General features: G+C 49.8%; 1 protein-coding gene across 2 annotated transcripts in view; it reads left to right on the top strand.

Annotated features, from left to right (window-relative positions):
- Fbxw4 (F-box and WD repeat domain containing 4) overlaps window positions 1–23,669 on the top strand; it is a 109,436-nt gene extending 85,767 nt beyond the window's left edge. For both annotated transcript variants that reach the window (XM_076922781.1, XM_034496093.2), the window contains exons 6-9: window positions 10,348–10,413; window positions 22,154–22,294; window positions 22,676–22,817; window positions 23,006–23,669. In XM_076922781.1, coding sequence (XP_076778896.1) covers window positions 10,348–10,413; window positions 22,154–22,294; window positions 22,676–22,817; window positions 23,006–23,125 — 469 coding nt within the window. In that variant the 3' untranslated portion in view covers window positions 23,126–23,669. The remainder of the gene's footprint in view (window positions 1–10,347; window positions 10,414–22,153; window positions 22,295–22,675; window positions 22,818–23,005) is intronic.
- Window positions 23,670–24,067: the final 398 nt, after the last annotated feature.

Here is a 24,067-nt window from a genome sequence, read left to right as displayed (position 1 = left end):
ACTACCACACTACAGGAAAGCACAGGCACACTGCAGGAAAGCACAGGCACACTACAGGAAAGCACAGGCACACTGCAGGAAAGCACAGGCACACTACAGGAAAGCACAGACACACTACCACACTACAGGAAAGCACAGGCACACTGCAGGAAAGCACAGGCACACTGCAGGAAAGCACAGGCACACTGCAGGAAAGCACAGGCACACTACAGGAAAGCACAGACACACTACCACACTACAGGAAAGCACAGGCACACTGCAGGAAAGCACAGGCACACTACAGGAAAGCACAGGCACACTACAGGAAAGCACAGACACACTACAGGAAAGCACAGGCACACTGCAGGAAAGCACAGGCACACTGCAGGAAAGCACAGGCACACTGCAGGAAAGCACAGGCACACTACAGGAAAGCACAGACACACTACAGGAAAGCACAGACACACTACAGGAAAGCACAGACACACTACAGGAAAGCACAGGCACACTGCAGGAAAGCACAGGCACACTGCAGGAAAGCACAGACACACTACAGGAAAGCACAGACACACTACAGGAAAGCACAGACACACTACCACACTACAGGAAAGCACAGGCACACTGCAGGAAAGCACAGGCACACTACCACACTACAGGAAAGCACAGGCACACTGCAGGAAAGCACAGGCACACTACCACACTACAGGAAAGCACAGACACACTACAGGAAAGCACAGGCACACTACCACACTACAGGAAAGCACAGACACACTACAGGAAAGCACAGGCACACTACAGGAAAGCACAGACACACTACAGGAAAGCACAGACACACTACCACACTACAGGAAAGCACAGGCACACTACAGGAAAGCACAGGCACACTGCAGGAAAGCACAGGCACACTACCACACTACAGGAAAGCACAGGCACACTGCAGGAAAGCACAGACACACTACCACACTACAGGAAAGCACAGACACACTACAGGAAAGCACAGGCACACTACAGGAAAGCACAGACACACTACAGGAAAGCACAGACACACTACCACACTACAGGAAAGCACAGGCACACTACAGGAAAGCACAGACACACTACAGGAAAGCACAGACACACTACAGGAAAGCACAGGCACACTACCACACTACAGGAAAGCACAGGCACACTACAGGAAAGCACAGACACACTACAGGAAAGCACAGGCACACTACAGGAAAGCACAGACACACTGCAGGAAAGCACAGGCACACTACCACACTACAGGAAAGCACAGGCACACTACAGGAAAGCACAGGCACACTGCAGGAAAGCACAAGCACACTACAGGAAAGCACAGACACACTACAGGAAAGCACAGACACACTACAGGAAAGCACAGACACACTACAGGAAAGCACAGGCACACTACAGGAAAGCACAGACACACTGCAGGAAAGCACAGACACACTACAGGAAAGCACAGGCACACTACAGGAAAGCACAGGCACACTGCAGGAAAGCACAGGCACACTGCAGGAAAGCACAGGCACACTGCAGGAAAGCACAGACACACTACAGGAAAGCACAGGCACACTACAGGAAAGCACAGACACACTACAGGAAAGCACAGACACACTACAGGAAAGCACAGACACACTACAGGAAAGCACAGACACACTACAGGAAAGCACAGACACACTACAGGAAAGCACAGACACACTACAGGAAAGCACAGGCACACTGCAGGAAAGCACAGGCACACTGCAGGAAAGCACAGGCACACTGCAGGAAAGCACAGACACACTACAGGAAAGCACAGGCACACTACAGGAAAGCACAGACACACTACAGGAAAGCACAGACACACTACAGGAAAGCACAGGCACACTGCAGGAAAGCACAGGCACACTGCAGGAAAGCACAGACACACTACAGGAAAGCACAGGCACACTACAGGAAAGCACAGACACACTGCAGGAAAGCACAGGCACACTACAGGAAAGCACAGGCACACTACAGGAAAGCACAGACACACTACAGGAAAGCACAGACACACTACAGGAAAGCACAGGCACACTACAGGAAAGCACAGACACACTACAGGAAAGCACAGGCACACTACCACACTACAGGAAAGCACAGGCACACTACAGGAAAGCACAGACACACTGCAGGAAAGCACAGGCACACTACAGGAAAGCACAGGCACACTACAGGAAAGCACAGACACACTACAGGAAAGCACAGGCACACTACCACACTACAGGAAAGCACAGACACACTACAGGAAAGCACAGGCACACTACAGGAAAGCACAGGCACACTACAGGAAAGCACAGACACACTGCAGGAAAGCACAGGCACACTACAGGAAAGCACAGGCACACTACAGGAAAGCACAGACACACTACAGGAAAGCACAGGCACACTACAGGAAAGCACAGGCACACTACAGGAAAGCACAGACACACTGCAGGAAAGCACAGACACACTACCACACTACAGGAAAGCACAGGCACACTACAGGAAAGCACAGGCACACTACAGGAAAGCACAGACACACTACAGGAAAGCACAGGCACACTGCAGGAAAGCACAGGCACACTGCAGGAAAGCACAGGCACACTACAGGAAAGCACAGACACACTACAGGAAAGCACAGACACACTGCAGGAAAGCACAGACACACTACCACACTACAGGAAAGCACAGGCACACTACAGGAAAGCACAGGCACACTACAGGAAAGCACAGACACACTACAGGAAAGCACAGACACACTGCAGGAAAGCACAGACACACTACCACACTACAGGAAAGCACAGGCACACTACAGGAAAGCACAGGCACACTACAGGAAAGCACAGACACACTACAGGAAAGCACAGGCACACTGCAGGAAAGCACAGGCACACTGCAGGAAAGCACAGGCACACTACAGGAAAGCACAGACACACTACAGGAAAGCACAGGCACACTACAGGAAAGCACAGGCACACTGCAGGAAAGCACAGGCACACTACAGGAAAGCTGGAATCAGCAGGCTGTGCTCACTGTGCTGGAGTGGCATCAACCAAGCAGCTGCATAGAACCCCATACACTGTGTACAGTAAGGAGGCCTCTGCAGGAAATTCAGGCTTCAAGTATCTAAGAGGAGGAAGAGGCTGTGCTCGGTGCCTTCTGTATACTGTCAGCTCTCACGTGGAACAGGGGAAAGCTTCCCAGTTCTTGTGGGCATTGTTAACTATACACATCCATTCAAGGCTTCCTGTACTTCCCACATGCACAGGCATCTCTTTTTAAGCCTGTACCACTTCCAAAGCCAGCCACAGAAAGAGTCTCTGTCCAGTCCAGCATGGAACTGTGGCCATGCGGTTCATGTGATATTCAGAAACACATTTAGTGTAATGTCTTACCAATAAGCAAACCATCTTTCAGGCAATTTGAAGTGAATGTTTTTCTTATCATCTTTCTCATAAGTCTCAGGGGGGTTTTTTGTAGAATTTTTTTTACTTTAAAAATTGTGTGTGTGTGTGTGTGTGTGTGTGTATGTGTGTGTGTGTATCTATCCATGCATATGAGTGCAGATGCCCTTGGAAGCCAACAGAGAAATATTGGATTATCTCTCATTTCTTGTTTGCTTTGTGCATGTTGTCTTATCTGTCCTGGAACAAGCTCTATAGAATAGGCTGGCTTCAAACTCACAGAGATTTCTACTTGCCTAATACCTCATGGTGGAATGTCAATTTCAACACATGCTCCCTCTGTGAGATAGTCAGACCACGCCTAAAATTGGTTTTCAAGAGGTTATATACATCCAAGATCATCCAGAAATGAGGTGGCCACTTTATCTAGAGCTGCCCTTCTACACATCATCCTGCCCTCATTCGCATGGCTAGAGAGGAGTGAGCCAATGTGAGTTTAACTGGGACAGTTGCTCCAGACCTCAGTAGCAGTGGGCGGCAGGAGTCAGTCTTGCCTCCTGCTAGCCAGGGCCGAGTTGAGAGAAGAGGCAGATGGAGCAACCCTAGACATGACCTGTTTTGTTTTGTTTTTGAGGCTGTATATCCCTATCTGATCTGGGATTTGCTATGTAGACCAGGCTGACCTCAAACTGAGAGATCTAGCCACCTCTCCCTACGAAGTGCTAGGATTAAAGGTGTGCATTGCCACGCCCATCTCTCTAGGGCTTTCTGTCTGCCTTTGGTATCGGTCAGTCCTGATGCTCCAGCTAAGGTGCATGGAGGCTGCTGCTGGCAGATACTGTCCACCTGATCTTGGCTATGAAGCTTGGGCAAGAGCATCTAGGTGTTGTTTCTTCTTACAAAAGCTAATGTGTTTTCCCTTTTAAATTTGTTTGTTTCTGAGGTAGGGCCTCACTACATAGCTCTGGCTGTCCTGGAACTCACTACTTAGACCAGGCTGGTCTTGAACTCAGATATCAGCTTGCCTCTGCTTCCCGAGTGCTGAGATTAAAGGTGTGAGCCACCACTCCCAGCTGTGTTTTTCTCTTTTAAAAGCTACACTTGTTAAAGAATCTCTGAACTCATAACGAAGACTTGGGAAGAATGTGCATCACTGCACTGCCCAAGCGCAGTCTCCTTATCGGTGGCTCTCTCAAGCAGTGCCATTTGTACCCTGTTTTCTCTCACCAGCTTCTACCTGTACTCTGAGGGAGAGTGTCTGACTCATGATTTTGGTCTTGATCCCTTGAAGGCAAAGCAGGTCCTTTTCTAATCAACCAACCATCCGTGGAGTTGGCTAAGCCTCTTCTTTAAAAAATTATTCTTCTTGTTGTTATTATTGTGTATGTCTGTGTGTAAGTGTGCAAATGTCATTGTGTGTGTCTGTGTGTAGAGGTCAGAAGACAACCTTCAGGAGTCGCCTCTCTCCCCCTACTGCGTTCAGCAGGATCTCCGTTATTTTTTCTGTTCTGTAGACTTCAGACTGGCCGGCCTGTGAGCATCTCTGTGATTCTCCTGTCTCTGCCTCGCCATAGGAATGCTGGGATTAGAGATGTGGGCCACTGCATCCAGATTTTCAGTTGGTTCCAGGGATGGAACTCGGGTTGTCAGGCATGCACAGCCATCTTGCTAGCCCAAACTGGCTGAACTTGTGAGTTTTTCTGTCTTCATTCTTCTTTTGAAGTAGTTATTCCAGTTTCTGTATGAAATAGAACTTATGTTTATTGCCTTAAATTTTACTCAAACCAGACAGACTGTCCTTTTCATTCTATTTCCTCTAGTTTGATGAACAAAGTTGTGTCCTCTTCTTTGGACACCGCCCTTCTCCCTCCTAGACAAGCTACTCTGGACAGGAGACTTGTTAGTGTGCTCCCAGCCTCCACCACAGGCATGATGTGCAGCCATCGATGGATGCTCCCTTAGCTGCAGGCGGGCATGTGTGCTAAAAAGACCCTCACTGACCTCTCCAAACAATCTGTTTCTCTGTCTCCTAGTTGGCCAGGCTTCTCTGTTGGTTGCAGCTCAGGTACCTCATTTTCACCTGTTGCCTGCCTCAGTCTTTCCCCTTCTTGACTTGTGTTAACCTCCGGTGAGCACCTCACTGGTCCCACCTCACTGGCCCTGTCCGTGCAATGCTGTCACCATCCTTCCCGCTTTCCCACCTGAGTGAGTTTGTGTGACCTCCGCACTGTGTTTGTGCTTGGGGATTTACGCTATAATGATGTCATGGTGGAGGTTAGCAGATGGCAGCAAAGCAATGAGACCTGACATGTTCTAATGACTCCCTCCTTCCCACCCTTACTGGCCGAGCCAGCGGAGGGCCAGGGCTTTCCTTGAAGTATTTAGGGAGGGGGCCGGGGGAAATCAGGGGTGGGGCCCAGGTGCCTATGAAGCCTGTGACCTTTGCTGCTATAATATCAGTGTTGCACAAGCAAGGCGGTTCGGGAGCCCACTTGCAGCCCATCAAAAATTGATTTAATTGCAATTTTTCCTCCAATTAGGAGCACTGGAGCCTGACTAATTGGAGTAATAGAGAGTAATAAGGCTCAGATAAAAGCCTTCCTCGGCTCCCTTTGTATCTTGTGTCAGTGTCTGTCAGAGGTCAGAGAGCTTGCGTATTCTATTAGGCAGCCCAGCCTTCATTTGTACAAATTAGTTTACCCAACAGTAATTAAAATGCCAGTGCGGGCTGAAGAGAGCTGAATACACTTGATGGGCATGCTGGTGAATGATGTGACAGCTCTGGTGGCCTCCCTTGCCAAAGTGTGTCAGCCTGGGCTCAGGCTGCTGGGGCCCAGTCCAGCTGGGCAGCTCCAGGCAGCCTCGGGCACAGCTGCTGGGCACAGCCGCTTCTGTTGCCTGTCTGGGCCAGGCTTTCCTCTCCTCTTCCAGGTACGGTCGTTTGTTCAACTTGTTGACTCACCCATACCATCATTCAAGAAGCTTTTGGGATGTCTCTAGATGTTGTACTACATGCTGGGAGCCAAACAAAATCAACTTGAAACATATCTCCCGTGGAAGTTTGTGGGGTGATATAATGGATTCTAGAACTAACAGGGCCAGCTCCAGTACTGCTACGTATTGCTCAACTGAGTAAGAGGCAAACTTTATCACCTCCCCGAGCTTCCTGATCTGGGGGAAGGTGCTACTAATGTACTTACTCATCGCCTGACACATAGTAGGTACTCAATAAATTACAGTTGCTTGGTTTGCTGATACATGCTTGTAATCACTTGGGGAGCTGAATGAGGAGGATTTAGAGTTCAAGGCCGATCTGGGCCACAATCAAAGACCCTGTCTGTAAACAAATAGTAAATGACAGCCATTTCCTTGTGTCTGTGAGGGATTAGATCCAGTACCCATCTCCCAATCAATACCAAAGTCTTCACCTGTTCAAGTCTTCTCCTGAATAAATGCACAGAAGCCAGCAGGTAGTATATACCTGTCATCCCAGCATGGCGGGGTCAGGAGCAGGACACCACAAATTCAATGCCACCCTGAGCTCCACAGTGAGTTCCCAGGCAGCTCTCAGAACCAAACCAAAATAAACGGGCTGAAAGATGACTTCATGATTAAGAAGTACTTGCTGCTTTTGCAGTGGACTGGGATGTGGTTCTCAACCCCCACATAGGACAGTTTATAACAGCCTGTAACTCTAATTCCAGAGCTGTCGTAGTCAGGGTTTCTATCGCTGGGAAGGGACACCATGACCATGGCAACTCTTATAAAGGACAACATTTTATTGGGGGTGGCTTACAGTTCAGGGCTTGTCATGGTGGGAAACATGGTGGCAAGCAGCTTTACAGGCAGACGTAGTGTTGGAGAGGTAGCTAAGAGTTCTGCATGTGGATCCACAAACAGCGGGAAGAGAAGGAGACACACGAGGCTTGAGCTTCTGAGATACAAAGCCTGCCCCCAGTGACACACTTCCTCTAAGAAGGCTGCATCTACATGGCCACACCTTCCAATAGTGCCAGTCCCTATGAGCCTTTAGGGCCATTTTCATTCAGACTTATAAGGGTTAACAACCCTTCTCATCCTCCATTTTTCTGAATTTTCTTTTTATTCTTTGCCTTGCATATAGGATCCCTAACTTCCTAGTGTCTTTCTTGATTGGATGCCTGTGTGTCCAGTTTGTATCTTATGGCTTCTGTGATGTCAGGCTTGCCTAAGGTACATAGTCAGTGGCAAGTTGAGGGTCTGGACAAGGACTGAGAAAGGACAAGAAATTTTAGGCTACTTTCTGGCCAAGGCTTTGTGGTTAAAAAGTATAGCTTATGTGGTCTGAGGGACTTGTTACTCCCCACCCACAGATACCCAGTCCTCTGGACTAGGCACTGCACTAGACTGGAGTACATGGGGAATCTCTTAAGAGAAACCATGGAAGGAATACATGTGTTTCATTTTATCGATGAGAACTTGAACAGGCTTAGCATAGAAACCAGAATAGTGAAAACCTATGGATCACATCAAGCACAGATGTTAGGCTGACCCTAAGCTGGCAAGAGATCAGGACAGACTTTACCTTTGGGAGCAAGGGCTGTGGAGCTTAGAGAGCTGGGGGAGAAACTGCCAGTAGGCAGGACCCCACCTATTGCTCTTTCAAACCTTCTATCTAGACAGTGCTGGGGAGGTGCTGAGTGTTGGTGGCCCTTGGCTGGGTTGACCAGGCTCACTGGCTTTTAGCATCTACCTTCAAATGTGGGTAGTCAATGGCTTTTGCCATGTCCTTCATCATGACCATAGGCACCAGGCAGAAGGCAGGCACAAAGCATGACCCACAGCAGTGGGGAGGTGTTCAAGAGGCATGGGGCTGTGTCTATAGCTAGCTTGACTCCTTGATGCCCAGGCAGTCCCATGGATTAGGCTTGTTGCTGAACCGACCAGTCTGTCTGCAGTCTGTAGTTCACATCACTTTGTGTTATTAAACTCTTAAGTCCTCCTAAGTGCCAGAAAGACATTCTAGCTTCAGAGAACCTAGGCAAGGGGAAAGGATGGCTTTGGGAAAGCTTTTATAGGTGTTCTGCCCAGGTAATTAAGGAGGAGAGGGGCCCTCTTCTTGGTGGCAGATGGTCAGGGCAAGGGGTGGGTGGGTGGGCCAAGCAAAGGACTAGAGTCCCTGGGAAGGGTTTGCATCCTCCTTTGCCCCCACCCCACCTGCTGGGAGGTCAGAGCTGCAGGAGCGGCAGGGATTAACTTCCAGGCTCCGCCCCCATCTTTCTCTATTGATTTACCTTGAGGCTAATTTAGGCCTGTGGCCAAGAAGCCTTGAGAGACTTCCTTTAGAGATGCCTGTGTCTGCGCTGGCGCCCTTTACCTGGCCTCAAGTCCTCAAAAGTCTGGAGAGCCCAATTGCCTGCTCCAATGATTTCCAAGTAGCTATTATGTTTCCAACCCAAGGTAATTGGCTTTACCAGTTATTAATGGATTACACTAAAGAGAAAACTGTAGGAGAAGGGAGGCGAGGGTAACACCTCCTGACTCCGTAGTTTGGTTCCTTGGTGTCCGCTGGCTGCCTGGCACTGCCACTTTATGGTAGAATGGCTGCTGGCAGTCGATGAAGAGGAAGTTGGGGTGCTGTCATATTCCTTGAGGAAGCTTTGACATGAGGCATGAGAGCCTCAGATGTCTTGTCTGGCCTTGCTTGTTTGGAGATGACAGGTGGGCAGTAGTCTACAGTTTTGGTACTTAAACCAGCCAGTGCCTGCCCAGACATTTCCCTCACCAGCAACCTGTAGCTAGCTCCTCACCAGCTGCACTGTCCAGAGCACTGCCTTCCTCAGAACCTTCTCTGTAGAACTCTACCTCCCACTGACAAGCTGAGTACAGATGCTGGGCAGTGCAGGCCAATGAGCTGTTTGCCTATGTGGTTGAGGTATCACTAATGCATCCAGTCTTCCTTCCCCAGTGCAGGACATGTGGGGCCCTGGCCCACCCTCACCCCAGTGCCTTTAACCTTACTGATTGACATTAGGCTTCTTAAGGCTTCCCCTCCCATGCCTCCCAAATGACTGCCAAAGGTCTGCTCTAGCTCGGATGTTCATGCTCTCACCCTAGTATTGTGGCTTATCAGACTGATCCCTCCCACCGAACTTTAGCCTCTGTAGCTTGAAACCACGCAGACTGCCTATGTCGCCCATGCTGAGGGACTCTGGAAACCGCGTGTTCTTTCTCAGTTGCCTGTTGGCAGTGTCCACAGTACCCTTAGAGACTCTTCCCAGCTCATACCTCATTCCTCAGCACGCCTGGCTACTTGGCTCAGCTCCCTGGAAGATACAATATATTCCTGGCGATGTACTTGCTTTCCTATTTGCCCTGTGTTTGTACAACTTTGTCAGAGCCTTCCAATTATTTGGGGTGGAGGATTGAAACAGGCTTTCTCTTTTATGGACTAGCCTGAGTTCTGGCCTCAAACTGAAGATTCACCTGCCTCTGCCTCCTTAGTGGGGATTAAAGCCCCACCATGCCTGGTTTCCCAACTCTTTCCCTTTTGGAATGTCTCCAGTCTCCAGCTGATTGGGGTCTCAATGGTCAGTCCCTGTAGGATGCGCTTAGGAGGTCTTAGAGCACTGAGCTCTCAAGTCTCATGCAGGTACATTCTCATAAGCTCACACTGCCTTGGGCCCAGAGCTGCCCATGCAGAGGTCTGCTGCTTCTGTGGTCAGAGGTGACATGACAAGCTCACCCATGGTTGAAGCCCCACAGCCTCTAGTCAGACAGCCTTGGGAGGATGCATCCCTCTTCACACCAAGTTGTCTTAGAGACTCCTGTGATAGATACTTCCTCATTCTCTCTCAATGTTTCTTTTTCTGGCTTAACCCCGTGATCCCTGGGCAAAGAGCCCAGCATTTCTAATGTGTAGCCATTTCCGCCACAAGTTCTGACAAGCCAGCTCTAACTCTGCTCTCCTTTTGTTTGGCAGTTCCTTTGTGACTGGAACAGCTTGTTGTGGGCACTTCTCACCTCTGAGAATCTGGGACCTCAACAGGTAAGAGATTCGTAAGCCTACAGTGGCATTCAGTGGGGGCAGGGCTGGGGCAGCCGGGCGACAAAAGAAGAGCTAGCTAATCAGCCCCTGCCTCAGTTAGCCTAGTGGTACCAGAGGAGGCAGGAGAAATGCCACCTGCCACCCACCAACAGCTGCAGTGCATTTTGGGGGAGTTATTTGAGGTTAGCTTGAGTAGCCCCCTGAAATCACCTGAGTGATTGGACAAGTCAGTGTTGCCGAGTGAGCGGCAGGTGAGTCTGCTCATGTACAGCTGAAAGTAACCACCTGGATCTAATAGAGCTCTTCTGAGAGGTCCCCGCTGTGTCATTTATTCTCAGATGAGAACTTTTTTTTTGTTGTTTTTTGTTTTTCGAGACAGGGTTTTTCTGTATAGCCTTGGCTGTCCTGGAACTCACTCTGTAGACCAGGCTGGCCTTGAACTCAGAAATCTGCCTGCCTCTGCCTCCCAAGTGCTGGGATTAAAGGCATGCACCACCACTGCCTGGCCAGATGAGAACTTTTATAACATAAATTTCAACGGTGGCCTTTAGAACCCATAAAATAATTGTGTTGGACGATTAAAACACAATCAGGTTTTCTTCACAATTCTCCAGTCAGCAAGCTTAGTTCACTCTCTGATTATCTGCTAGTCTGTTTTAGTCTGTTTGTTATCTTTTTCAACCAAAAACTTTTCTTTTGAAATAATTGTATATTTATAGGATGTTACAGAGAGATCAGAGGGGTGCTTGTAAAACATTTGTATAACACTGTCAGAAGCAGAGCACTGGCAGTGGAATCCCACGGGCCTTTTTCTGTACCTAGTACCACAGTCAAGATAGAGATGCCTCAGACACTCTTCCCAGTTGGACCTGCATCATCTCTAACACCCACAACCACTTAGATGCTCTCTGCCTCTAATTTTGTTGTTTTGAAGACATTATGTAAATGGAATCATATAGTTTGTTACCTTTTAAGAGTAGCTTTATAATGTCAGACATGGTGGCACAGACCTTTGATCCCAGCATAAGAAAGGCAGAGACAGGCAGATATTTATGAGTTTAAGACCAGCCTGGTCTACAGAGTGAGTTCGAAGCTAGCCAAAGCTACATAGTAAGACTTTGTCTCAGAAAAAAAAACAAAAAACAAAACAAAACAAACAATTAAAAGATTAGTTTAGCCGGGCAGTGGTGGCACATGCCTTTAATCCCAGCACTTGGGAGGCAGAGGCAGGCGGATTTCTGAGTTCGAGGCCAGCCTGGTCTACAGAGTGAGTTCCAGGACAGCCAGGACTACACAGAGAAACCCTGTCTCAAAAAACAAAACAAACAAACAAAAAACAACAACAACAAAAAAAAATTAGTTTAAAAAAACCCAGCATATTGCAATGAGACCTATAGACATGTCAGTATCTCGTTCCTTTGTATTTCTGAGTGTAGTCCATAATAGTCCATAGATGCACCAAAGTTTCTTTCTCCATTGGAGAATTCACCCACTAAGGGACATATGAGTTGTTATGACCATTTATGCATAGGTTTAAAGTGGCCATGCAGTTTTATTTCTCTGGGCCAAATACCAAGGAAAACAATTGCTTAGACTTTTTTTTTTTTTTACTTACAAACAAACTTTTTTCTTAAAGCACATCTTTATTATTTTGCATTTCCACTAGCAGAGTACCAGGTATCTGGTTTTCTTTATATCTTGACCAATGTTTTGATATTGTTGCTATTTTGTATTTTAGCTATTCTAGTGTGATATTATGATTTTTAATTTGATTTTTGATAGCTAATGATGAGTTATGCTCACATGCTCACTTGTCATCTGTATGTCCTGTTTAGCAAAATGCCCATGTAATGCCCATGCCCCGTTACACTGCTTTTCTAATGTTGAGTTTTGAGCTTTCTATATATTTTTTTAAGATTTATTTATTTTATACATATGAGTACACTTTAGCTGTCTTCACACACACCAGAAGAGGGCATCGGATCCCATTACAGATGGTTGTGAGCCACCATGTGATTGCTGGGAATTGAACTCAGAACCTCTGGAAGAATAGCCAGTGCTCTTAACCACTGAGCCATTTCTCCAGCCTCTGAGCTTTCTGTAATCTAGAATTAGTCCTTTGTTAAATATGTGATATACAGGTATCTTCTGGATCTTGTCTTTCGTCCTTTTAATGTCTTCTGTAGAACAGATTTTAAATTAGGAAAACTTTTCAGTATTTATGTGTATGTGTACATGTATTTGTCTGTGTGCTTGGTGTCTGTGGAGGCCAGAAGAAGGTGTGGGATCCCCTGTAACTGGAGTTTCAAATGGTTGTGAGTTACCATGTGGACACTGGGAGCAGAACCTGGGCTCTTTGGAAGAGCAGCCAGTGTTCTTGTTGAGCCATCTCTTCAGCCCTCAAACTTAAAACTCTGATCTAAACTACTGACTTTCCTCTAATCAGCTGTGGCAGATCTCAAGCTCCTCAGCCCGAGCCTGAGCATCACAGTGAATAGCAGGAATAAGGCCGTTTATTGCCTGACTCTTCCGTCCCGTTCTCCAGCCCTGTCTCCTTGTGTCTTCTTTCTGAAGCATGTGTCCCACAGCTGCTCTCTCCAGGGGATTGCTCAACACCAGACATTGAATTGAGCAGCTCTTCTACATTGTGATAGTAAATCTGAGAACAGGGACAGGATGCTCAGAGGCTTCCCAAACTACATTGTCTCTCTGTTGAGCTCTGAGGATCAGAATGCCCGCTGTTTATTGAGGTCCATTCATTTCCTGGATCTGTGTGCCCAGGCAGAAAGCAAGTTGACTCTCTCCTGTAGAACAGGCCTCCAGGAGCTGTCTGGAAACCATGTGCCTGCTCCTCTGGGGTCGTCTTTTTTCCAGGCCCACCATTTTATTCCTTAGTTGTTCTTCATAAACAAGTCATCAGTTAACCGTAGCTTTAGGCTCTAAGTAATGAAAATCTAATTCAAGCAGCTCAAACAAGAATGGAATTATGATCAAAGATACCAAAAAGCCCAGAGCTGGGTGGCTCCAGACCTTGAAGGGCCATCCTCACTCGGCTTTCCCCTGCCATTGCAGTCACAGTGGCTTCTGCCCCTGCATTCAGGCTTGATGACAACAGGGCCACCAACTCATAAGACAACACTCAAAAGTAGAAGGAAGACCTGAGTGTGTCTGGGACCATTTTACAATGAAGGAGCCTTTCCCAGGAATGCAGGTTTCTCCTCACATCAAATTGTCAAAACTATGTCCAAGGTCTATCCTAAACCAAACCCTGGCAAGAGGCAAGGATGGAGCCATTGTGCTTTGCCTCTGGCTTGAGAGAAGAGCCAGCTTCCCCTAAACATAACAGTAACTGGCAGAGAGAAGGGCAGGTGCTGCAGAATCAGGGTTTGGTTAACAGGAAGGAATGTGAGCGGGGGTCAGTGGTGCCCCATGGAGTTGTCCTCGTGCTGGCTCCAGGATCATGTTTACCTTACAGTTTCTGATTCAGTCCCTCTGAGCACTGAGAAGTCCAAGTGTAGTCTCGTGGGAGATTCAGATCTCCCTCACTTTAGATCTGCTTTTGTCAATGCAGTAAGTGGTCACATCACCACTGTCAACTTAGCTAGAACTTCTAGGGCTCCTGTGGTCTCCTGTCCTGGGGCTGTTGGCATCCTACACACTGTGGAATTTGTTCTCATGAATTCATTCTGTACAACTGCCACCCATCCTTCTCCTTGTAATTACAACTGAGGCAAGAGGCACCCTCTCTCATAGGGCTGAGTGCTGGAAGCAATAGGAACTGGGAAGCTTTCAGGCTTCTGAGTGGCTCCCACTCAAAACTGCACTGTCACTTACCAGCCTCATCTAGGACTTCTCTGAACTTTGCTTTCCACAGTGGGAACTGAAAAGTAGGAATTCAATGTTCCCAACTACCAGTAGCAGTTGTGATTGAATAACTGTGAAAACGCCCCCACTGCCTAACCCCTGCATCCTTTGCCTTCTCCCTCAGAACAAAAGAGTTTGTAGGGATCTCACCTCTCAATTCCCAGAATACCTGTGGCCTCTGGCCAGTAGAGAGGGGATTTCCGGCCCTGCAGAGGGTCTTGCCAGTAGGGCTGTGGTCCAGGCATGGGCATTTGTGCCAGCAGTTTCAGTCAGCCATACAGCTGAAGCTCATGCCCATCATGTCCTCTGCCTGGGCCCAGCTCAGAGGCTTATGGTGGTCTGGGTACACCACCATGGCCTAGCAGCGTCTCAACTGGATGATCTTCGAGCTGCCTACTGCTGCTTTGGAGGGATTAGGGTCAGGATGGTGTTCTAAGGGGCTGGCTCTTTGAATGGCACTTTCATGAACTCTCTAGATGTCATCAACCCCAACACTGACACCGTCCTTAACTCAAGAGGAACCGAAGTAAGAATGGGCACAAGACAACTGAGGTCTCCGGTTGCCCTGGAACCTAATGAGTTGTTGTCACTGTATTCTCTGGCCAGCTTCTGGGTTCTGCCTGTGACAGGGCCACCCTGGTATCATATGGTATTGCCTCTTCTCTAGCCCCAGACTGCCCTCATCACCCACGGGAGGAGCCAGACCTTGTGCAAACGTCTGCCCTGTATCCAGAACTGTGATCAGCTTAGAGAACTGAGTAGAACAGGGGGTGAGGAGATGCCCTGGTGGGAGGAAACGGATGGCCAGGACAGCTCTGAGCTGTCTTTCCTAAAGAAGCCCAAGCAGATAATAAAGCCATGTAGAAAACAGGATTAAGGTAATGAACAGGCAGGACCAAGTTTGATCTTTCAATAACACCAAAGCCTGACTGACAGGCAATCTGCAAGGTGGAGAGGTATTGCCGGCAGGACGCTGGCTGGGCGGAATGCGGCACTGGCTGGATGCTTTGCTTTTAACCTGTCACCACCGAAACCTGAGCACAGCCTGAATTTTCTTTTATGTGTGTGCTGACTTGCGGGGGGGGGGGGGGGGGGGGGGGGGGGGGGGGGGAGGGAGCTCTCAGCATCTGGGCTACCCTTAGGTGATGGTGGGGGCTGGGACACCCAAGGTACAGCTATCCCACTGGGTGCCAGTTCTGTCCCCTTTAGAGCTATTGCCACATTCATCTCTCAGGTACCCATCCCTGTATTCAGAATGACCAACAATCCTTTCAGGGTACCCAGGGGCTAAGCAGGGAAGAGGGATGAGGAAGGTGCTAGCCGGAGCTTGCCTGTTGTATCTCCTTTTCAGCCTTTTCCTCTATTGGAACACTAAGTTAAGCCCCAAAAGAGGGGATTTCCAGTGAGGAAGATGGGACCTCTTCACAGCTGCAAGGTACACAGGACTCAATTTCTGATAGTCTCCAGGCCCAGTATTCAATTTTCAACTGCCAACAACTCCTGGTGACAGCCAACTACTGAAGTAGTCTTGTTAGGCTCTGAGGAACTGTGCCTAAGCCATCCCTATTCTTTAGCTAGAGGCCTGGAGAAATCAGAGTGTACTTTGTGTCTTCTGTCTGCATTTCAACAAGGCTAGTCCCCGGGTGCACACACCTCTAGCTACTGGAGGGTGGAGTAGGTCTGAGGGGTCTGACGTCACCTTCCCCAGAGTCTGCTGTTACTATAGGACTTGCATTTTCTACCGAGGGGCATTTGAGCTGCATCTAGCACTGGTCCTAAGAGCAGAGCACTCTGGGTCCCCTGTGGCTGTGACAGGTAAGCTACAGGATGGAGAAGCCCGTGACTCCAGACCTGAAGGTGTCACAGGGGGTCCAACCCTTTGCCCTAAGCCATCCCGGGGACTGTGAGGTACGAAAGCAGGTAGGGGGCTTTTGGTGACTTCACTGTTCTAAAGGCATTGAACTCTCTGGGTAGTCCACCTTGCTGATGTGTGTTCACATGTCCCTACACAAACCCTTTACCTCTCTGTCCTCTGATGCCGGGGCCACCACTGTTCTCTGTTAATGCTTTCATTTCTGTGCTGAAGGTACTAAATCTCTTCTCTTCAGGAAAAGGGCAGAGTGGGTTTCCCACCTACTTAGACTTTGCTCAGGGCAGCTCTGCCTAAGGAAATCTCCCATGTCAGCACTCGTACTGTCCCCCCATGAAGCTTTCCCTGATCTGTCCCCATGGCCTCTTCTATGGAGTCCTAAGTTAGCATACTTGTAAGGGCTACCTGCCCCGCCCCAGGTATGCTGGGAACATAGCTTCAGGTTGTGCTAAGGACAGGATATGAACAGAAGGCTAACGACAGAATGGCAGGGTCACATGGATAGAGGTGGAAACTATGGTTAGCCCAGGCTGGTGTGCTGAGGACATCACGCCTGCCCGGTTCCACCCAGATGTGGCTTTGTCTGCCCTGGCCTTCTTCCTCTCCCCCGCCCCTGTGCAGGGGCCTGGCCTTCAGTCAGGGTGATTACGGGACTGCCCCTCTTGAAAGTACCTGCCTTCTCCTTTGAAAGTATTACTGACAGCTTTTTCATTCTCTCTTTTCTTTACTTCTTTAAGGAACCCTGTAATTTCTTATTCTTTCTCCCCCCTTGGTTTTGCTTTCTTGTCCCCTCTGTCCCCCTCAACTCTTTGAAATTGGCTCTCTGCCTGCTGACACCAAACTGATACTTTGCGTTTCACTTCTCCTTCTCCCTTTATGGCAACAGATGTTGAAATTTTGTATCCTTTTATCTGCCCGGCTGCCCTTTCCTGTAATTATGTCGCCTTGTTAGCAGTACAAAGTGGGCTGCCTGGCTGCCTGGCTGCCTGGCCTTTGAGCCATTGTGTCTGAACACGTGTGCTCTGGTGGGTGCTGGAGGGGATGCATGCTCACACACATACATGTGACAGACACTGTGTGCCTTCTCTTCATATCTGATGTGGCAGGGATGAAAAACCTGAGTATCACCTCTTTATCCTCCGCGGTTTCATTTGGAGTCTGGGCCCAGTGCTCAGTGGGCAGAGAGAGGCTTCTCACTGAGCCTGACAACTTGAGTTTGAGCCCTAGAACCTACATGACGAGATAACTGAGTCCTTTAAATTGCCCCGACTTCTATACATACACTGTGGCACCCGCAACCTTTCAAAAAGACATTTGAATTGTTTTTTTTAATTTGGGATATATTCCCGTGAATCTCTTGTTCCCATTGAGGACCAGACCCTTAGGCACTCATGAGGGACAGAGGCCTGCAAAGCACAAGTGAGGGCCTGAAGCTGGACCTCATGTCTACTGGGGCAGGCTGACTGTGGGACCGGACAGATGATAGCTAAGGCACTGTGTGTGGGAGAGAAGGGTGGGAAAAGCCACCAGCAAGAGTATATGGTAGAGCAGGCAGGCCCATTCTGCGGTCTCGACTTCTGTTTACCAGCTGCAGCCTGAGCCTTGGCTTATTCATCTGTAAAGTGGGGTTAAGAGACCCCAGGCCAATGTAAGGACTCCATGAACCAGAGTATATGAAGCACTCAGTGTGGTGCCTCCCAGACACAGGGACTCAACCATGTGAGCTGCTATCAAGGTCCAGCTACTCTGCCACCTAAAGCCTACACAGGCATCTCCATCCCCTCATGGCACCACCAGGCTGCTCTTGCAGCTCAGCCCGTCTCCTGGACTGCTTTCGTGGTGTGTAACTTGAAGGTATTCCCTTTATTCATAACCTGAGGCAGATCTGAGACTACGACCCTGCCCCAGAGCACACCCGCAGGCCCCTGCGGCCGGGGTGCCAGAGACTGGGACGTGTCCCCTCCCTCACCCTGCCAAGCCTCATCACCTCTGTCACTGCCTGTCACAGTCCTGTTACTAACTAAAGAACCACTCATTCCCCACACCCAAAATGCCAATTTTCCTCATAGAAAGTTCTTTTTTTCTGTTAGTTGAGTATGAATTTAGACTTTATTCCTCGTTGGACTGAACACTCACTGGAAGGAGGGACAGTGTGTCCTTTATAACACAGCTCACATTCTGTGATTTCTGTTAAAGCATGAGACTTTGCATATAGTAGGTGCTCAATTAATTGTTTTTTTTTTTTTTTTTTTTTTTTTTTCCGGTTTTTCAAGACAGGGTTTCTCTGTATAGCCCTGGCTGTCCTGGAACTCACTCTGTAGACCAGGCCAGCCTTGAACTCAGAAATCTGCCTGCCTCTGCCTCCCAAGTGCTGGGATTAAAGGTGTGCGCCACCACTGCCCGGTGCTCAATTAATTGTTAAGGGAGAAGAAAAGAGGGAACATTACTTTCTTTAATGATCCCTGGGCCTGATGAAACTTCCTGGCCATTTGCCCTTGGAGAGAGGAAGTAAATGCTTGTCATGCTGCTGTCTTTTCCCCAGAACCACTGTTCTGGCTCGGGGTAGCACAGGCCGGATGAGGAGTCCTGACATGCAAAGGGAAGCACAACATCCAGGACAGGCTCCAGGGAGCACCGTCAGACATGAGGATCTTAGAAGTAGCACGCATTGTTGTGGGCCGGGAGCCTCAGAGTATCTCTAGGACAAGAGGCCTGTAGCGAGTGTGTAGACCAGGGGTGAGTGTGAGGTGGGCTCCCTGGAAGGTGGTGTTGGCGGCAGCAGCAGTACACACCTTTAATCCCAGCAGAGGCAAGTGGATCTCTGAGTTAGACCTGGCTGGTCTACAGACTCTCTCTCTCCCTCCCTCCCCCTTCCTCTCTCTCTCTGTCTCTCTCTGTCTCTCTCTGTCTCTCTCTGTCTCTCTCTCTCTCTCTCTCTCTCTCTCTCTCACACACACACACACACACACACACACACACACACCAGTGAAACACAGCATGGTGTTTAGACTCTGCAGGGTCCAGGCTAGAGGGGAGGGAAATGCCTCTGTCCACTGGCTAATGGTAATACATTATTTCTCTTTCTCCTGGTCAGCAGGGTGAGTCGGGACCAGACCACCTGATTTCTGTTTTGAGAGACTCCCCAGGGATATGGTCTCACTTGGCTTGCTTTTTCCTGCCCAGGTACCAGAGCCTCACGGAGATGGCTGCAGACTGTGCCAGGGGAGCAGGGCTTCTTTAGCACGGACTTGGCCTGTGTCATTCCTCAGGCTCACCCTGAGGCCGTCCCATCTGTCTTTATCTTTCCCTGGGTAGAAAGAGAATTGCTGGAGTCAGGCTCTGGAGGCTAGGGTGTGGGGGTCCCCAGCCTGCAGCAGCTCCTGGAGGCTTTGTCTACAAGAGCTGGAGAAGGGCTTTTTTGTCTGACTCTATAGTGACAAGCCCAGTTTGTGCTCCTGTCTTGGCCTGGGGCTCTGAGCTGCGGCCCTATTCCCACACAAGTTGTGGGACAGCCAAGGCTCTGCACACACCACCCCCCTGCCCCCACAGTGAGAAGCTGAGAAGCATTCTTAACATTCTTTCCAGAGAAAAGGGGTGAAATGTCTGAATTTGGGGGTCACCACGTTATACAAATTGCAATCTAATCGTTTTTACAAGAACACACTTGCAGCAAGAACAGCAGCACAGGAGGGGACGAGGACAGACTGGAGGGCCATTGTCGACCAACCGGCCTCTCCCTCAGTACAACAGCCACGCTACAGTTTTCTACGTAAATTGGGCCTGGGGTGGGAACCTGAAGGGCCCATGGTGCCATTTCTGTTTGTTTTCCCAAATCAAAGCCCCAGCAGGGCTCCTGCGGCTCCGCTGGGCCACTATTAGAAGAGACAGGCCATTTCCCAGAGCCTGGTGTGTCAGTTGATGCTCCGAACTTAACCTTGCAGCACTTTACAACAGAGCTTTGAGGAGCCTGAGCCTCAAGGCCAAAGAAAGTGTATCTTTTTATTGTGGTTTAAAGTGTGTGTGGCCACTTGAGAGTCCTAGAGAAAGAAGCAGAAACTTTTCAGGCTAGGCCAAGGGTCTCCTCCAGACCCCTCGGGCTGTGCTGTATTGGGCCTTCTTGGGTAGTGAACAGGATCCAGGTTAGTGGTTCAGTCTGGATGCGCCCCCATCTTGTTTGCTGACCCCACCAGCAGTGGGTGCCCAGGTCTCATTCTCTCAGAATCCCAGCAACGGGGTGGGCAGATGGGGCTCCACTGGACTCCACCCCTACCCTGAGTCTTTCATCTTCTATTTCAAACAAACATGAAATTACTTCCACAGATTAAAGGGGAGAGTTCCTCAATCACTCCTTACAGCCTTCCTAATGGAGTGGGCAGGCCCACAATCTGGAAAGGGAGAATTGTGCAGGACAGCAGCTCCCACCTGGTGTACACAAACCCAAGTGTACCCTGAGATAGACTCCTCCCACCTCCCATGGCTGTCGTGGTTGGTGGTTGGTCTAGAAAGGCAGGGCCTCTCTGGGAGCAAGGCCCAGGGTCTATCTCAGACACTGACCTGGGGAGAAAAGGTCTGCCACCCCAGTCCCTGGAAGACAGTCTGGTTTTTTGTTCTGTTTTAGTTGTGTGCTGTTTTTTCAAGATAGGGTTTCTCTGTGTAAGAGTCGAACTCACTTTGTAGCCCAGGCTAGCCTTGAACTCACAGAGATTCACCTGCCTCTGCCCCTTGAGTGCTGGGATCAAAGGCGTGTGCCACCACCACTCTGTGACAAGCCTATCCCCAGGCCAACACTGGGCCACTGCATACATCAAGAATATCCCTGGGAAGGTGGCTGGGCACAGACGTGCCAATCTGGGACATAACCATTCAGTGTACGCAGTAGTGATCCTTAGATGCCTTCCGTGTTCACAGTGAAGAGCACGTAGGTAAAGAGAGTCCCAGCCTCCTCCTTCAATACTTTGCGAGATGGTGGCTTTTGGGGGAGTAGGCTGGGTAAGAGTCTGAGTGGTGGGGACAGCATGGTCTCCATTTAGACACATGGCTGGCAGCCTCGCTTGCTTCAAGTCCTTTGCTATGACTGCTCAGGCCTCTTACCTGAGCATCCCTGTGATGTGTCCATGGCCTCCATTCTCCTGTCATACCATGAAGGAGGGCCTTGAAAAGGAGACTGAGGCATTGGGCCTAGAGGGTGCCTCTCGTCCGTCATCCCCCAGACATTCTGCAGAAGTTCAATACATCCACCCATCCCCTGGCCACAGGATTAGCTGCTGCACTTGATGTTGAGGGGCAGTTGCTAGGGCCAAGGGGCCCCCCTACGTGGTTGCTAGGGGTCTGGCATGGGGTGAGAGGTCTGCCCACTGCCGCGGTCACGGAGGGAATTACACAGTCACAAAGAAATTGTTCTTCTTAGTAATCTGTTCTCGGCCACCGGGTGGGGTCCGGGTGGGGGAGCAGGCTGGAGCCCAGCAGGCTGGGGGCTGTGATCATAGAGGCGTGTTAGCCCTGGGCTGGGGGCCAGAGATCGAGAACACCAGGGACCAGCACACTAAGCTGCTTTCTCAGCTATTTCTGTCCCTGGACACAAAGGTGTTTACTTGTTTTAACATTTCCTAGGACTCTCCTTTCTCCCTTTGTGTGGTCTTTATCCCCAATAAGGTTTGAGCCCCAGATTACAGGCAGGAATTAAGGCACTGGACTCAGACAGCTCAGAACTGCATGACCTGCCAGATCAAGGAGTATAAAGTAACCAAGTGTGTGCTTCTGAGGGGGGCCGACCCCTTCAGCAAGACCCATTCATTGCCCCAGAGGGAGCAGGCAGCCGGCCTGCAGGTGTGATGGAAGAGGGCTGCTGCATTTGCCCCACTGAGGCTTCAGCTAGGGGCTGGGATACTGGGGGAGGGGTGAGGCTGCTATTTGGAGGTCCAGTGGCCCAGCATATCTTCCCTCAGCCCTCTTCTTGCAGGGGTGCCAAGGTGCACAGCCTTTCACGTCTGCCCTTGTTTCTTCCAGTGGGCAGCTGGTCACACACCTGGGCAGTGACTTTCCCCCAGGGGCTGGGGTGCTGGATGTCATGTATGAGTCCCCTTCGACACTGCTGTCCTGCGGTTATGACACCTATGTTCGTTATTGGGACCTCCGTACAAGTACCCGGTGAGTGTGCTGGACGGGGCGGACACTTTAGTCCTGAGTCAGCCCAGGGCACAGAGACTCCATGTCAGCAAGGCCATATCAAGGTCAGATTCCCTATCCTTAGGCAGCCTGCGCTGGTCACTGGCCTGGGAGACTGAAAAGGCAGGCGTTTCTCGGCGCCTCTACACTGGGTCTTCTGTCAGGTAGTCTCCAGGGAAACCATAGATGGGATGCGCTGCCTCTGTGGCCCAAGGCTCCAGTGGGTCTGCTTGTTAAGGAATCTGGTGAGTCAGGCCTCACATTACTTGAGCCCATTAGGGCTCCCTAACCTGTCTCTATCCCTGGAGAAGCTGGGCTGGAGGGCTTCCCAACCCCTCTGTATCACTCTCTCTTCCTGGACAGGAAATGTGTCATGGAGTGGGAGGAGCCTCACGACAGTACCTTCTACTGCCTACAGACAGATGGCAACCACCTGCTGGCCACAGGCTCCTCCTACTATGGTCTCGTGCGGCTGTGGGACCGGCGCCAGCGGGCTTGCCTGCATGTAAGTGTCCCACCCAGTGTATGCCTCTGAGATGTCAAGACTCACTGTGGGTTGGTTGTATCTGAAAGCAGGTGACGCGGCCAAGGGTGTACCTAAAGCGGGCTTCGAGCTTCTACCTCACTGGTCTGAAGTCCTGAGTTGGGGTGCCCCATCTCCTACTGAGTTCTCCCTCCCATGCTCCCTTGCAGGCCTTCCCCCTGACGTCGACTCCACTCAGCAGTCCTGTGTACTGCCTGCGCTTCACCACCAGGCATCTCTATGCAGCGCTGTCCTACAACCTCCACGGCCTAGACTTTCAAAACCCGTGACAGACCTCCCCTGCCTATGGGCTGGGCAAGCCAGCTACTCAGGGACCTCTCTTGCCTGGCAGGTGAAGTGATACCTCACTCCTCTTCCCAGCCCTGCTAAGCTCCTAGGTCTCTGGCCACTAAGCCCTGGCACCTGAAGCACTGAGTCCTGGACACTGGGGCTGACTCTGACACAGGCCCTCCTGTGCTCTTAGGAGAATGTACCTGAACTTAGGTGTTTACAGTGGGGTCAAGCCTGCCCCCAGCCCTGCACAGCACCACTGCAGCCTACAGAGTGGCGAGGGCTCTCACCATCTCAGACAGACAGAGCTGTGCAGGAGCCAGAGCCTCTGCTGGTCCCAGCCTCCTCCTCAGTCAGATTGTAACTTTCCAACACCTTGGAGCTGGGGGCTTGTATCTGAGTACTGGTCTGGTTTTGCTTTGAACTAAGAAAGGACAAAGGAAACCTGTCAGTTTGGGGTTCTGGGCTAGCTGCTCCCCAGGCCAGCTGTGAGAAACGTTACCATTTTAATTTTTATAAAAATAAAATTTAATTGTTCACAAATCTGGTTCTTTGGTGGTTAGGTCATTCTAAGAGGCTCCATCCAGAAAGGCAGAATATCACATTTAAATTCAGGAATGTGTACAGGGGGAGGGCAAAAACATGGCCTGTGTCCCCAAGAACAAAAAGGTTTCTTCTACCTCTTCGGGGTGTAGACAAGGAACTGTTGGAGGCCTCTAGGATGCTGAGCTATGGTGACCTTTCACTTCTGTCCCACCATACACACGCCTTTGACAATACTGTAATTATGTTCTTTTAACTATAGTGTCTTAACGTTCTGTGCTGTTTCCAAGATAGCTGAATTTTTAAACTTCCCTTTTACCCACACTTGCCTCAGAGGAGTTTTTCCTGAGCCACTCGCATAAGGCCAGCCAGCACATGGGAGATTACAAGATGCCCAG

Source organism: Arvicanthis niloticus, chromosome 1 (assembly GCF_011762505.2).
Source record: "Arvicanthis niloticus isolate mArvNil1 chromosome 1, mArvNil1.pat.X, whole genome shotgun sequence".
Lineage (NCBI taxonomy): Eukaryota > Metazoa > Chordata > Mammalia > Rodentia > Muridae > Arvicanthis > Arvicanthis niloticus.
Note: the sequence above shows the minus strand (reverse complement) of the source record. Positions and strands in the feature narration are given on the sequence as shown.